This window comes from Lepidochelys olivacea, assembly GCF_965140295.1.
Source record: "Lepidochelys olivacea isolate rLepOli2 genome assembly, chromosome: 1".
Taxonomy (NCBI): Eukaryota; Metazoa; Chordata; order Testudines; family Cheloniidae; genus Lepidochelys; species Lepidochelys olivacea.
The window spans coordinates 202,967,289-202,981,899 of NC_140411.1; the positions used below are offsets into that span (position 1 = coordinate 202,967,289).

Below are 14,611 nucleotides of genomic sequence, written 5' to 3' on the forward strand. Positions count from 1 at the left end.
TCCCTGTTCAGCCATTGATTCACCATGTGACTTTGGACAAGTCACTGCAACTCTTTGTGCTTCAGTCTCTCTATCTGTACAAAGAGGATAATTCTATTTATCCATCTTTATAGAGCTCTTTAAGATCTACAAATGAAAAGGACTCCATAAAACCTCTTATTGTCTTTTTTCCATTTCTGTGTTCAGACCCGCTCGCCTGATGCTTTTGTTCCAGATTAGAATCTCCTCACACTTCCTCGTAATTGTTCTAGATGTAGGGGTTTGTTAAAAGAACTGATTTTAGAGGGAAGATGGGAGTACTGGGGGAACAGACTGACACTTCATTCCTAGAGATTGGAGTGTGTGGGATAAGTTAGACCTATAGTGGCTTTAGGTAAGACAAGGTGTGTATAGGCTTTGTAGTTTTATCCCTTTTCTCAGAATGCTATGTTCCTATGGATAAGTAATACTTTGAAAGAAACTATTCTGAGTCACTGCATTATACTGGTCACAGCTCGCAAAGGGAAGTCTCTTACACTGCTAAATGCTTTTGGGCCTGCTGACAAACCATCTATGGTGAACAGGTACTGTAGCCTAGGGACCTGGTTTGTGGGTGGGAGAAACGTGGGATTCCACCCTGAGAGGAGTGGAGGTGTCATGTATGTGCTGTCAAGCATGTATGTGCTCAAGGGAGACCTAACGGGAAAAAATTAGAGCTAATCCTGTAACAATGAAAGTGCCTTTGAAAATCTCACCCAGTAATGCCATTTTGATGAATATAGGCTCCAATCCTATGTACAGGCTCAATTTGTTGAAGTATATTTCTTAGCATCTGAGCGCATTGAAGTTTGAGAGAGATGAATCTGGGGGATTTTATTATTGTATAACTTACAATATGTATGACTGTTACATTTAGGTATACATTTTGTGTGGTCTTTGCTAGAGTAATTGAGCGACAGAATGCAAATATTTCAGGATTACAGAAGGAATAGAGGGTTTCAATAGTTATTGAAGTATTGCTGCCATAAGATGTCTGAATAAAGCTGTGAAAACTCATTATGTAGTTTAGAGGTGACCTGCAAAAGGGGAAAAACTGACTCATTCCCTTTTTGCTGCTTTTTGATGTATAAAGGGGGACGGAATCTTTTTCCAAAAGAAAATTAAAAAGATAAAGGCCTAAAGGATTTGTCTTTTTTTTTCACATGAGAAATTCAGATCTTGTCTACTTCTGGAGAACTAGTAGGGTTTTGACATCATAGGAACTAATGTAATATCATATTTATGGTGTGTATTTTAGTTCCTGTTACACATTTTAGTCATCCATGGAGATCTCAGAAAGACAAGATGCTTGACAATCATGATAGTTTTCATAGATGTTAAGAACAGAAGGGTCCTCTGTGGGGGGTCCATCAAGGCTGGCCTCCAGCATAACTCAGACTGAAGAATTTCTCCCAGTTACCCTTGTATTGAGCCCAGTAACTTGAGGGAGGAGGAAAAATATGTCATGCCTTATTTATTCTTCCAAAAGAAGAAAAACAAGGGAAATGCACAGAGTTTTCCCCCCTTTGTAGGCCATCTTTAATGCTGTTTAAATACAGCAAATATCTGCCAGGTTGTGCTTTTGAATGGAGTGTTTTTGCTTCCATTATTATTCCAAGTGGTATTTCCAGTTACATTAATAAATCCATCCAACGCATGTCTTCTGAATCCTACATGCATCCTGCAAACAGTCACAATGATTTGAGTTTATTCAATAATAAATATTTCAGTAGCCATAAGGAAATAGGCCATCAGTATACAGCATGACTGCTCCTTGATCCTGACAGTGAGAGTGGTGCGGAAAGTATAGCCTGGTTCTTGTAAGCCCTGTTGCAAAAGAATAAAGGAAGAATGAAGAGTATTGCAACTTCATAAATATTTATGACAAATCCCACTTGATTTTTTGGGGGGCGGGAGGGCAGTGTCAGACTCCTGCAAACAGGACTTGCTAGGATCTTGAACAGCCATCTCTGCATTCAAATCTGTCTTCAGTTTTGCTATGATTAACCTTTTTGTGGTACATTTTGATACTCTTGGAGTTGATATAATGTTATCTCAAGAACATTTCAAGGGCTTTTGTATCCCACAGTTAATGTTTTAGCTTTTGCTTGACAAACTAGGAATTTGTTTTTATTAATTCTCTCTTTTTTTAAAAAAAAAAAAAGTGTGCAGCCTTTGTGTGCACCATCAGTCATGGTTTTCTTTTAAAGCACAGTGCACCTAACAGTATATACCAGTCGGTTGCCGAATTTTCCCTGACGCCAGAAATTGGTGCACAGCCATCAAGACATATGGTGCTGTTCTCCTTGACAAAAATTGCATGCACTGATCCCCATTCTTGGACTTGACTAGGCACTAGTAGCACTGAGCAAGTCTTAGGAGGAGGTTTGCCAAGCTTGGTGCCAAATTTGGGGTTTCAAAGAGATGTACGACACCTCCTCCCTCACTGTACATTTCCAGCTTCTCCTGAGGACTCGTGGAACCACTAGACTACGTATGTGCCTCCTACCGCTTTTTGATTTTAGTAGCAGTTTAATTTTTTTTAAAAAAAGTTAATATTTCTCTTTAGCCCTTGTCTAATGGCTGGAAGGTACAAGAAATCTGGGTTTAGAATGTATATGTCATGCATGCATAAAAAAATTTTCTGATGGGCCAGTATGTCTTGGGAATGGTCTTCTTCTCAGAAGTGTCATGCTTCACCCATTGCCTTGGGTTAAGCCCATGCAGGGTGGTTTAAACTCCCCTGTTGTCTTCAAATCCATGGTCTCTCTCAAAATGCCATCAGAATAAGAATTCCTTGGATCTGTATCAGGTGTGGAAAGATGGATGGGACCTTTGTCTGTACAAAAAGTGCTTGCCACAGGTGGCTGCTTCATCCATCTCCTCACCCAGACTGGAGAACCTTGATGCTGAAATACTGATGCAGTGAATTATTCTTTCCCCTTCCCATTGTCCTACTTCTTCCTTTGCACTCCAGTGTGTTGCATGGAATTCACGAATTGCTTCCAATTCAATACCAGTATCTGATTAATTTGCTTCCGTAATTCAATCTTCCCTTTATTTTGGCATAGAAAATACCTTGCCTCTTTATATTGAAGTCACAAATTCAGTGCTGGCTTTTATGCCCTTCAGCTGTCCAGCTTTGTACTTTGAATCTCTCAATCACCCAAGCTATGTAAGGTCAGGTCTACATTTTGATAACAGACTTCCAAGGAACACATGAGCGCTACAGAAAGTGGTGATGATTATTCATGTAGATGGAGCTCTTCCTTGTGAATCAGCACTGAATTAGTCTTCCAACATGGTGGTAAGGCAGATGAGTTAAAATCATTTAGGAAGACAGTTTGATCGCATTATGCTGCACACATCAGAGCTACAAAGTTTGGGGCCACATACTGCTCTTGATCCACAACCAATGTCCTACTGAAGACAACAAGAAGTTTGCACAGAGACTGAGGATAGAATATGGCTCTTATATAGGAACTAAACCTTTAGGAGGACCACCATCCCTGCCCTTTCTTTGGCTGTGTTACTTGTAGTTAGCAGATTTGCATGCTCAATCTCAATAAATATATGCAAATTAGAATGATAGAACCATAGAAATGTAGGGCTGGAAGGCACCTCAAGAGGTCATCTAGCCCAGTCCCTTGCACTGAGGCAGGATCATCCCTGATAGGTATTTGTCTAACCTGTTCTTAAACCTCCAATGACAGGGATTCCACAACCTCCCTTGGAATCCTATTCCAGAACTCAGCTATCCTTATAGTTAGAAGGATTTCCCTAATGTGTAACCTAAATCTTCCTTGCCACAGATTGAGTACAATACTTCTTGTCCTACCTTCAGTGGACATGGAGAACAATTGATCACAGTCCTGGACACAATACTTCAACTGAGGCTTCACATGAGCATGACAGTAAACTCCCGTGTCTTACATATGACACTTGTGTTAATACTCTCCAGATATTAGCCTTTTTGGAAACTGGATCACGTTAACTCATATTTAATTTGTGATCCACTATAACCCCTGCATCCTTTCCTGCAATACTACTGCTTAGGCAGTTATTTCCCGTCTTGTAGCTGTGTATTTGATTCCCCGCCCTCCTTTCTAAGTGTAATACCTTGCATTTGTCTTTATTGAATTTCATTAGGTGTGCAGTTGCTTGCCTGAATTTCTATAATAGTCTGGCCCCACAAGTGTCATAGTTGGGTTTCAGAGTTAAGTCATTATGAGTCAGTCAGTCAATAGGATTGATGGGGATAATTCACACCTCTGAGTGTCTCAAATGGTGCTGCATCATTTCACTCTTGAAAGGTTACCTTCACAGGAATAGTGACTAGGAACTGATTTCAGCTGCAAGCTTCCATTTGGCAGAATCTGCCTTGGAGCCATATAAATAGATGAGGGAGGCTGGATACAGAGAAGGAATTTCGCAGCCCAGTATTAGGGGCAGTACTTGCGCCAGGTAAGTGGTAAATAGAATTTGGACAGCCAGCTTGTTTACACTTGTCAATTGTAACTTTTTTTTAAACTAAGCTTGTATATAAAGTGTTTATGAAGGTTATTATAGTCAATTATACCATTTGCTGACCGCTCTTCCCATAGGGGTCTGAGCAGGAGGAATCCCAAAATGAGAAACAGGACAAGAGGAGCCTTCTGTTGCCTTCAGAAAAGAAACCATTTAAGCTAGAGAGACGCAGGCTCCCAGCACAGTCCCTGGAGCCAATCGATAATGAGAATCTTCTGGAGAAGAGCAGTGCCTCAGATAGTGAGGAAGAAGGTAAATAGCTGCTCATTTAGAAATCCAACTGAGATCCGTAACATGACTGTAGTCTGGATCTCAAAGTACTCTACAGTTCCCCGGGAGGGGGTTACATGTCAGAGCTGCTTGAACATTTTCTGACAAAACATGGTTTTGTCAGAAAATAAGGTTTTGTTAAAAGCTATATCTTTTTACAGAAATTCATTTTCCAAAATGGTTTTGAAATGACAAACGTGTGGGGGGGGGGAAACCATGCAATTTTGAAAGTTTTAGTTTTGAAATTGTGGGCATTTCTCCACTCTTTGACTTTTCCAGCTTTTCCCAGTTGGAAAACAATAAGAGAGCCTGTGGGAGGGAAAGGGTTTCCCCACATTTTTGAAACTTTTCCAATGGGAACATTTTCACACGGGGATTTTTCTCTCTGATTTTCACAGAGAACAATGCCTATTTTCCATCTAATTCTAGTAATTATCCCAATTGTACAGATGGGGGTTGGGAGGGAGGAGAGAGGAGCTGAGTCAGAGAGCAGGGAGAGATTTGTCCAAGATCACACAATGTATCTGTGACAGTGTCAGGAACATAACCCAGATCACCTGACTCCTAGTCCATTATTCTTACTATTAGACCATGTTTCCTCTTGAAGGCTTTTCATCTTCAAAGCATATAACGAATATTTAAGAAAGAAATGGGAACAAAGAGGAAAGAAACTTTACAAAATGTTTGTGCCTATGACTTGGCTTTCTGTTTCAGAGTAACATGAATATTCAACTCCCCAAAAGAGCATGTTCAGCACTATGAATCTGCATTACACGTATACAAATCTTACATGGTGTTGTGTAATAACTTACCCCCTTTATAGTTTGTGTGCTATATAAATAATTTACATGCATTTCTCCATCACAGATATATTGCCTATAGCAGTAGAAAGTTGCAGGCTTTATCATTTTAGTGTCCTTCTGCAGTTTTTCTGTTTGTCCTAGAGCCTTAGGTTTTTATAGTCTCTCTCTCTCTCTCTCTCTCTCTCTTTTTTTTTTTCTTTCCCCATTTTGAAGACACTTATAATGTAATCAATTGACTCTTTGTCCTATTCACCCAGCTGGGCAGAAAATTTACCCAACATTAAAAGAGCCGCAACAAAGATAGGCTCTATCTTAATGGTAACTTTAAAGACTAGTTGAGACTATTTGACTTCTTATGTTAAGCAAATAAAAGCTGACAGACTCAAGTAGATTCAAGGCCTTTTGTTCAAGAAAGAAAAACTCCTATTCATGCTTCTTGTCCTCCTGCTTTTCTAGGGTGAGCTCTTTGTTTATTCTTGAAAGCAGGACTTTCTGGTTCCACTGCACAAAATGGAAAGAGATCTAGCCCAGCATTTCCCAAACTTTTGAAAGCTGAGTCCTCCTCAGAAACCAGTTGCAACTGCCCTTCAACATGTGACATTTTAGGCCTATCCATCTTGATTTAGACCTCATCTACGCCCTCTGGCTAGTCCTTTGTGCCCGCCCATTCTGTGTGAGTCGTGCTTCACACTTTGGGAAATGCAGTTGTAGCAGGTGCCGTGGGGAATGACCACATGTCTTCCTCTTCCAGCAGCTTCTGGATTTTTCTTGTTACCACAGCATCAACTAAACCTGAGGCTGACAGAGTCTTGCCTACACTAGGGGTCTGTTTGTTCTTTTATGTATTCAGCTTTACCAGTGTTAGCACCAGTGGAATTTTTTTTCTATCATTCTCTAGTGCTGAAAAGGCTTTAACCGTCCACAGCTGTCTGGTGGCCCAGGTATATGGGTTTCTACTTGTGGTACCATAGTCCTGAATTCAGATCCTGCGGATGCCCAACATTGACACACCCTTGTAACCAAAAAACCTGACAAAGCTCAAAAAATAAATTAATAAAATCTAATTAATTAAAAATGAAACCCCCAATCCCAACTGGTGTTTACCTCAGAAAGGGAGAAGTGCCAGAGACTGCATATGACTCCAGGGACTTCACTTTTTGGTAGCAATTTTACATGGAAGGCACCCACATGCTACCATGATGGGCAACAATAAAAAACCCTAAGATGGTACACAGAAAATAGACTAGCCTGTCTTTTCAGTTACTTAACTATGTACAACAGAGAGACAACTGTAAGTGTCTTGAATTCTTTGCTTAAAATCTTAAAACACACGTATTCTTTTTTGGATTTAATTTCCATTTTTAAAAATGCGGTTTGGGATGAAAGAGAAAATAGAAGTGTTTGCTTGAATGTGTGATGTGAGAGCCAAGCAAGTGCACTGAATGTTTGATTTTTCTCACAGGTAGGTGGGATCACACATTTGAAATTTGGGATGACTGAAATAAGTGCAGTTGCATTTGTTTGGGTGTGCCTGTTTCCAGATCCACAGTACACATAGAATCATAGAATATCAGGGTTGGAAGGGACCTCAGGAGGTCATCTAGTCCAACCCCCTGCTCAAAGCAGGACCAATCCCCAATTAAATCATCCCAACCAGGGCTTTGTCAAGCCTGACCTTAAAAACTTCTAAGGAAGGAGATTCTACCACCTCCCTAGGTAATGCATTCCAGTGTTTCACCACCCTCCTAGTGAAAAAGTTTTTCCTAATATCCAACCTAAACCTCCCCCACTGCAACTTGAGACCATTACTCCTTGTCCTGTCCTCTTCTACCACTGAGAATAGTCTAGAACCATCCTCTCTGGAACCACCTCTCAGGTAGTTGAAAGCAGCTATCAAATCCCCCCTCATTCTTCTCTTCTGCAGACTAAACAATCCCAGTTTCCTCAGCCTCTCCTATAAGTCATGTGTTCCAGACCCCTAATCATTTTTGCTGCCCTTCGCTGGACTCTCTCCAATTTATCCACATCCTTCTTGTGGTGTGGGGCCCAAAACTGGACACAGTACTCCAGATGAGGCCTCACCAATGTCGAATAGAGGGGAACGATCACGTCCCCCGATCTGTTCGCTATGCCCCTACTTATACATCCCAAAATGCCATTGGCCTTCTTGGCAACAAGGGCACACTGCTGACTCATATTCAGCTTCTCGTCCACTGTCACCCCTAGGTCCTTTTCCGCAGAACTGCTGCCTAGCCATTCGGTCCCAAGTCTGTAGCTGTGCATTGGGTTTTTCCGTCCTAAGTGCAGGACCCTGCACGTATCCTTATTGAACCTCATCAGATTTCTTTTGGCCCAATCCTCCAATTTGTCTAGGTCCCTCTGTATCCTATCCCTGCCCTCCAGCGTATCTACCACTCCTCCCAGTTTAGTATCATCCGCAAATTTGCTGAGAGTGCAATCCACACCATCCTCCAGATCATTTATGAAGATATTGAACAAAACCGGCCCCAGGACTGACCCCTGGGGCACTCCACTTGACACCGGCTGCCAACTAGACATGGTGCCATTGATCACTACCCGTTGAGCCTGACAATCTAGCCAACTTTCTACCCACCTTATAGTGCATTCATCCAGCCCATACTTCTTTAACTTGCTGACAAGAATACTGTGGGAGACCGTGTCAAAAGCTTTGCTAAAGTCAAGAAACAATACATCCACTGCTTTCCCTTCATCCACAGAACCAGTAATCTCATCATAGAAGGCGATTAGATTAGTCAGGCATGACCTTCCCTTGGTGAATCCATGCTGACTGTTCCTATCACTTTCCTCTCATGTAAGTGCTTCAGGATTGATTCTTTGAGGACCTGCTCCATGATTTTTCCGGGGACTGAGGTGAGGCTGATAGGCCTGTAGTTCCCAGGATCCTCCTTCTTCCCTTTTTTAAAGATTGGCACTACATTAGCCTTTTTCCAGTCATCTGGGACTTCCCCCGTTCGCCACGAGTTTTCAAAGATAATGGCCAATGGCTCTGCAATCACAGCCGCCAATTCACATGAGGAACAGGAGCTGTGTATCTCAATATGTTGTTTAAAATGTTAATAAAAGCATATTACAGGATGTGCTTAGTATACAAATGTCAAATACTTATAGCTTTGAAGTTTTAAAAACTATTTGATCTAAAATTAAAAAAAAAATTGAAGCTTTTTATTAGTGGAAAAATAAGGTTTTCCTTTCAATGTTGACTCAGAAATCGCACAAAAAATTTTAAATTAATATCACTTTTGAGATGAGATCCATCATGTGAATGATCAGCCCAACCATGACTAATGTAACCAGTGCAATCCTAAAATGTGGCATGTCTGGACTGCATAATTGTGCTCATTCCTTCTGTCACACTCCTGTCTGCGAAGAGGTTACCATGATTTTGAGTCCAGTTGTTTCAAGGGCTCTGTTCTCTGTGCACAATGTTGGTGATATTTTTCCAGTGGAGTGGAAATCTGTTTGGTTCCTTATCTTTACCCCAGCTGTTTCTGGTTGCCAGGTCTCTGTGTATACAGTGTTGCTGATATATTTTTTCCATTGGAGTGGAAATCAATTTCTCATTTGTTTGGTATGCCCTGTTCTTGTCAGTTTGGCTTCTTCAGAGTCCATTGGTCTGGCATGTATTATTTTGGGTTCCTTGTTCTGCTGTTAGGAGTTAAAAGGGATTTGAGCCGAGGCATTGTTTGAAAAGAGAGGAATTAGATTTTGAGTGTCTTCCCAACTATCTAATTTGTAGATGAGGGATTAGGTGGTTTATTTTTTTTTAATTTATCTAATTTTGTGCAGCAAATCTTACAGGAAACCTTATAATGCAATGGGTCTAATTCCGTGTTGTCCAGCACAGTCTGTTGTCATTTACATTGGTGCAAAGTGTTGCAAATAATACCAAGTCCAAGTGGTAGCATTTTATATTCACTTTGCACTGGTGTGAATGAACACATAAAGTAGAGGGTACCAGAGAACCAGGCATGCTGTCTCCAGTTGGAATCAGGACATTTGAGGTGATGGGTTTAGCTAGGTTTTGGTTATACAATAACTTTTTCATGTAATCTGTTCAGGCCAAAATATTCATGCAATTGCACTCCATATACTTGCCTTACAGGTTTAAAAACTGGAGGACCTAAAATGATACATTAGGCTAGCAGTCTAACCTTTCACTTGTAGAATCTTTATTTCAAAGCCGGATCCAGGATGTTAGTAAAATGAGTTTAGGGTCCACACAGGGGGTATGTGCCTCTGACAGATTATCACTACATGGTCCTGCACAGGGCTGGAAGAGCAGGGACTTCTACAAGTGAATATTGAAGAATATGGGCATAACTGCCTGGAGGATGTTTGCACAGCATCTGCTTCCACTGTTACTAACTTGTACCAGTTTTAACAGGAGTTCATTTTCACAGGCATCAACTCCATATGAGCATTAACAAAAAATAAATCTGTGGCAAAAAAAAGGGCTGCAGCTGTGTTTAAAGAGGAATGAGGTTTGAATCCTAACACAGAAAGTGACTTCTGCTTCATGTTCTATCAATCCCTCAAATTAATGACAACACTTAATTTTTCAACAAAGTACCATTACTTGTAACACCAAGTGTTCCAAAGAGTTCAGAGAGACTGCAGGTAAAAATATTTCTCTCCGTTTTCATAGCTGTTTACTTTGTCCCTTTGACTGTACTTTGTGTCTTCATCAGTTTCACGTTTCCCTATACAGCCCGCAAGTCTTACAGGGTTTGTGTGGGTTTATTCACACAGCAATGGGGGAGAAACACTTTTACATGTAATTATACAAACCCAGTAAATTTGTCAGAGATTTGGGGGCAGAAACAATAACTAAAACTACGTCTTACTCTTCAAAAAAAATGATTAGATTTATGAAAGGGACACTATCAATGTAAAATGCTGGTTAGTGGTGATTAATTAAGGATGATATAGACCATTTGAGGATGAGGGTTCGTAACCAGCATAAGTAGTATGAGTTATTACGCACCAACAAATTTTAGGTAGTTTTTTTTTCTGGGAGATGTTAATAAAATAAAGTATCTGACTCGCTGTAAATCAGCTGGCACCCAGTTGTTCAAAATGGATGTTTATACCAAACTGTATAAAGCTTGCTCTCTGTCTATGAGGACGGTAAATAGGCAGTACAAAAGGCTAGAAGTGGGTTAGGGTTAGATGTTAAAGCTGTCAGAGCTAACATGATACTTGTAAAGCTCACCCAAAGTCTGGACCCTGATGGCATTTACGTGGGCCTCTACCCAGAGTAAATATTGTAAATGTCATTGTGTAGGCTGTAAACACTCCCCGAAGTCCTGGCTCCTTGTAATGTATTTCAACGCAGAAAAATTCTTACCATAGTGAGTAATCACTTTACGGAATTGGTTGGCTAACTAGGCATCTCTGTAAACATAGTCTTGATCTTTGGGTCCACCCTATAATTACAAATGGAAAAGCATATTTTGTAATCAGAATATCACAGGAAGAGAAGTGCGTGTGTTTATGTATACCTTATTTTAGTCTCCTGTTTGGGATGTAAATAGGATGTTCAACTTTGAATTCAGGACCCCAGAAGTGAAAATGTGATGGTATCATGAAGGTGATTTTTGTTTTGGATCACTTGTCTGCATATCGCAACTGGAAGTTTTGAATGGGACAGATACAGGACTAGAATACTAGCTGGCTGAAAGCATCCTCAGGGGGAGGGCATGGGGGACGGGAAGTTGAGAATAGATTATGAGCTGCCAAGGACACCAGACTCCCTTAAGAGGAACAACACCTCCCCCCCGCACCCGCTATCACATCTGAAACCTCAAAAGCTCATTCCTGCCTGGTAGCAGAGGGTGAAGGCAAAAGCAAGTAGCCCAGCAGCTAAAGAATGAAACTCTGCAGTGGAGCAGCACTGGGTCTCCATAGAGACAGCAGGAGTGGATGCAGGCGCAGGAGAAAGCATCTCCTCACAGCTCTGTGTTAATGGGGGAGGAGGGTAAAGCAGGTACCAGTGCCCTACCCAGGATTACAGTGTGGGAGCATACCCCCTTACATTCCCTTCATACAGAGACAGATGGTAGGTGAGGAAGGTATTTTTTGTTAGGAGCAATATTTTTTTTTTCCCAAATTACAAAAAAAAAAAAAAAAAAAAAAAAGCCAATGAAATATATGTTTTTACAAGTAGTCTCCTGCAGCACTTACACAGCAAACATGGTAGCATCCTGCAAGAGTATGGCAAGCTGAAAACCAAACTGACTAGAAACTGACTACCAACAAAAATGAAAGTGACTTGTCTATTTTCATTGTCCAGTTGAGTGATGTATACAAGGCAAACAGCTGGCCTAGAGTGAATAGTGACAAGTAAATCAATAACATAGTGTTCCTTCTGTTCTAATCCCCTCAGATGGTTCTTGGAGGGCTAGTAATGCATTTAAGAAAGATTTTTAACCTGACAGGGACCATGTTATTGAAGGAGTAAGTGATGCTATTGAAAGGGACTGATTGTCCCCAACTGAGGCTTTCTACCTGGAAAAGTACTGGTGAAAAGATAGTGGATGGGGCTGGTTGGAAGACCAGCTCTGGGCTGTCTCATAATGGTAAATACTGTGCTGTTAGGTTTGTGGGAGTGGGAGAGAAGTGTGGATTAATGTTTGGTAACTGGTTGAGCCACAACAGAGGATCGAGCATAAAAATGTCTTTTTTTACTGTGGGCAGATGATGGGGCCCATCCATTTCCTTAACGTGTTCTCTCTCCATTTCCTTATCAGCCAAGGAGACTGTGCCTGAGAATGACCTGCATGGGAGACTCTTTATTAATAGAGTTTTCAATATCAGCGCAGACAAGATGTTTGAAATGCTTTTCACCAATTCCCATTTTGTGCAGAAATTTCACAACACCAGGAATATAGTAGGTAATATAGTTTCCCCTTTCAGTTCACGTAAAGATTTATGCTAGAAAAAATTGCATGCTCAATCTTGGTGAGAGAAGTGTTAATGTAGTTGGAGATGAATAACCAAAATTCAACAGATTCTGCCCATAAAGGGGGAATTAAACCTGCTTTTAAAGATAAGGTTCTGCTTTGAAAATGACTACGTAAAATGGGCCCTTTCCTTCTCTGTGTGTGTCAAGACTCAAAGCTCTGACTGAAGTAATAAGTATTTACACTTTTACTACTTTTTGCCAAGTCCAGCTCTAGGACAATGAGCTGGAGTCTCTTCTACTTACTACATCAGCATCAGAATTGTTAGCTATGTTCCAGTGACAGGACTAATCAGTTGCACCTGTGCTGCCTCACTGACGACAACAGCTAGCACAAGCGTAACTGAGGGAAGAATGTGAAGGTAATAGGGTTGGCCAGGAGTAATAATGGCAGGATCTTTTTCACATAATCTTTCTTATTCAAAATGAAAAGAGATGTAACTAAACTACCAAGGTGTGTACAAGATTAGATTGATTAACCTCATGGATTTTACTGCTGTAACCTGTGTCTGTCCTCACCCCACACCCTTTTTATTGTTTTAACCCCACCCATTGTGTCCTAGATAATATCAAATCTTAGTTTCTTTAGAGCAGGGACCATATCTTTCTATCTGTGCTGCACTTTGCCTAGCATATTTTTGGTGCTGTAAAATAATAATGGTTATACAAGAGTCAGAAAGAAATGAGCTTGACTTTTAGATATGAGTGTGCAGGACTGTCAGAAAAACAATTTTTATTTATAAACTGAGCATGATTGTTCTGGAGTTATTGAGACAATGAACACAGAAACAATACCCTCTTTATATTCACTTTTCGGAGTAGAACATTCACCGTACACTGTAATATTACAACATTAAAATCAATCACATATTAAATTATTTAAAGTCTCTGCTTTATTGATTAGGGTATTGGCTCAATAGTTTGTTTGTTTTTTTAATCATGTTATACTCAAATAATAGTAAAGTCCATGCAATTTGCACATAGAATAAATCATTGCATACTCCTAAATAACATTCACAGGCTTTAATTTTCTGGGCAAGTAAATTTTATTCATTGGGATCATAGAAACAGAAGATAAAGTCCGAAAGAGAGTAATATTTTTTCAGTGTCCGATTTTAAGGCTAATCAGCAAGAACTATCTCTTTTACTAATGCTAATGAACCTTATAGTCATCCTAGGCAGATAGAACACAGTGTAATTTTTTATTTAAAGCCTTTCTTTAATTTTTTCTATGGTCTATTCTGCTCTTCTAGCATCTAGTGGACATAAAAGTCCAGAAATACTGGCCAGCGCTTCTCTCACTTTTCCCTCTTCTTGTAAATTACCAACCATCTGGATTGGTTCCAGGTGGGCCTTTCCACTGGAAAACTTCTATGTCCAACAGCAAGGAAGGAGTTACAAGCAGAAAGTGACAAGAGAGTGTGTGTTGAAGTATTCCTTCCCTCCTCCCCCAGCACACTTCTGAATTCTGACCTCTAAACACTCAGGCCCCATTCTCCATTGCCTTACCTTCATGTCCTTGTTTACACCTATTCAGAGTTGGTGTGAAATGGTCTCTGATCAGAGTGATGGTGTTTTGCTGACAGGTGTGAATGATGATGCAAGGTGTGCAAGGCAAGGGAGAATCAGGCTCTCTGGCATCCCTCAGTGAGTAACATGAGCTGATTCTACATTGTGTTAAATAGTAAACATACAGGGACTCACGAAGGAGAGGAGCAGACCTTTAACCTGTTCACTCTGAAACCACTTTCAACTAAGTTAAGGATTGAGACCACTCCCTATCAATTGTTGGACGTTAATAATTATACATTTTGTGACTAGATGCTGTATCGACCCCTTGGAATATGGACAGCAGTGGCAATCAGTTGAGGACCCTCACCTACACTATAATGATTAACAATCCGCTCATTGGGAAGTACACAACTGCAACAGAAAAGCAGGTACTGTGTGCATTCACAATGTGTGCCAAAATGAGAGAAACCCTCACTTC

The 14,611-nt window shown here is 40.5% G+C and overlaps 1 protein-coding gene and 1 long non-coding RNA gene across 13 annotated transcripts in view; one reads left to right on the forward strand and one right to left on the reverse strand.

Moving 5' to 3' along the window:
* Window positions 1–14,409, reverse strand: part of LOC311524760 — a 35,767-nt gene extending 21,358 nt beyond the window's left edge. Inside the window, exons 1-3 of one of the 2 annotated variants that reach the window (XR_014712614.1) lie at window positions 14,131–14,409; window positions 11,008–11,086; window positions 157–1,845 (exon numbers count right to left, since the gene is read on the reverse strand). This is a non-coding gene — a long non-coding RNA (uncharacterized lncRNA). Of the gene's footprint in view, window positions 1–156; window positions 1,846–11,007; window positions 11,087–14,130 lie in introns of those variants that run through there. The other variant, XR_014712613.1, reaches the window with a different exon arrangement.
* GRAMD1C (GRAM domain containing 1C) overlaps window positions 1–14,611 on the forward strand; it is an 83,683-nt gene that overhangs the window by 50,409 nt on the left and 18,663 nt on the right. For 10 of the 11 annotated variants that reach the window (XM_084636123.1, XM_084636120.1, XM_084636121.1 and 7 more), the window contains 3 exons: window positions 4,623–4,797; window positions 12,410–12,553; window positions 14,443–14,561. In XM_084636123.1, coding sequence (XP_084492249.1) covers window positions 4,623–4,797; window positions 12,410–12,553; window positions 14,443–14,561 — 438 coding nt within the window. The remainder of the gene's footprint in view (window positions 1–4,622; window positions 4,798–12,409; window positions 12,554–14,442; window positions 14,562–14,611) is intronic. The other variant, XM_084636130.1, reaches the window with a different exon arrangement.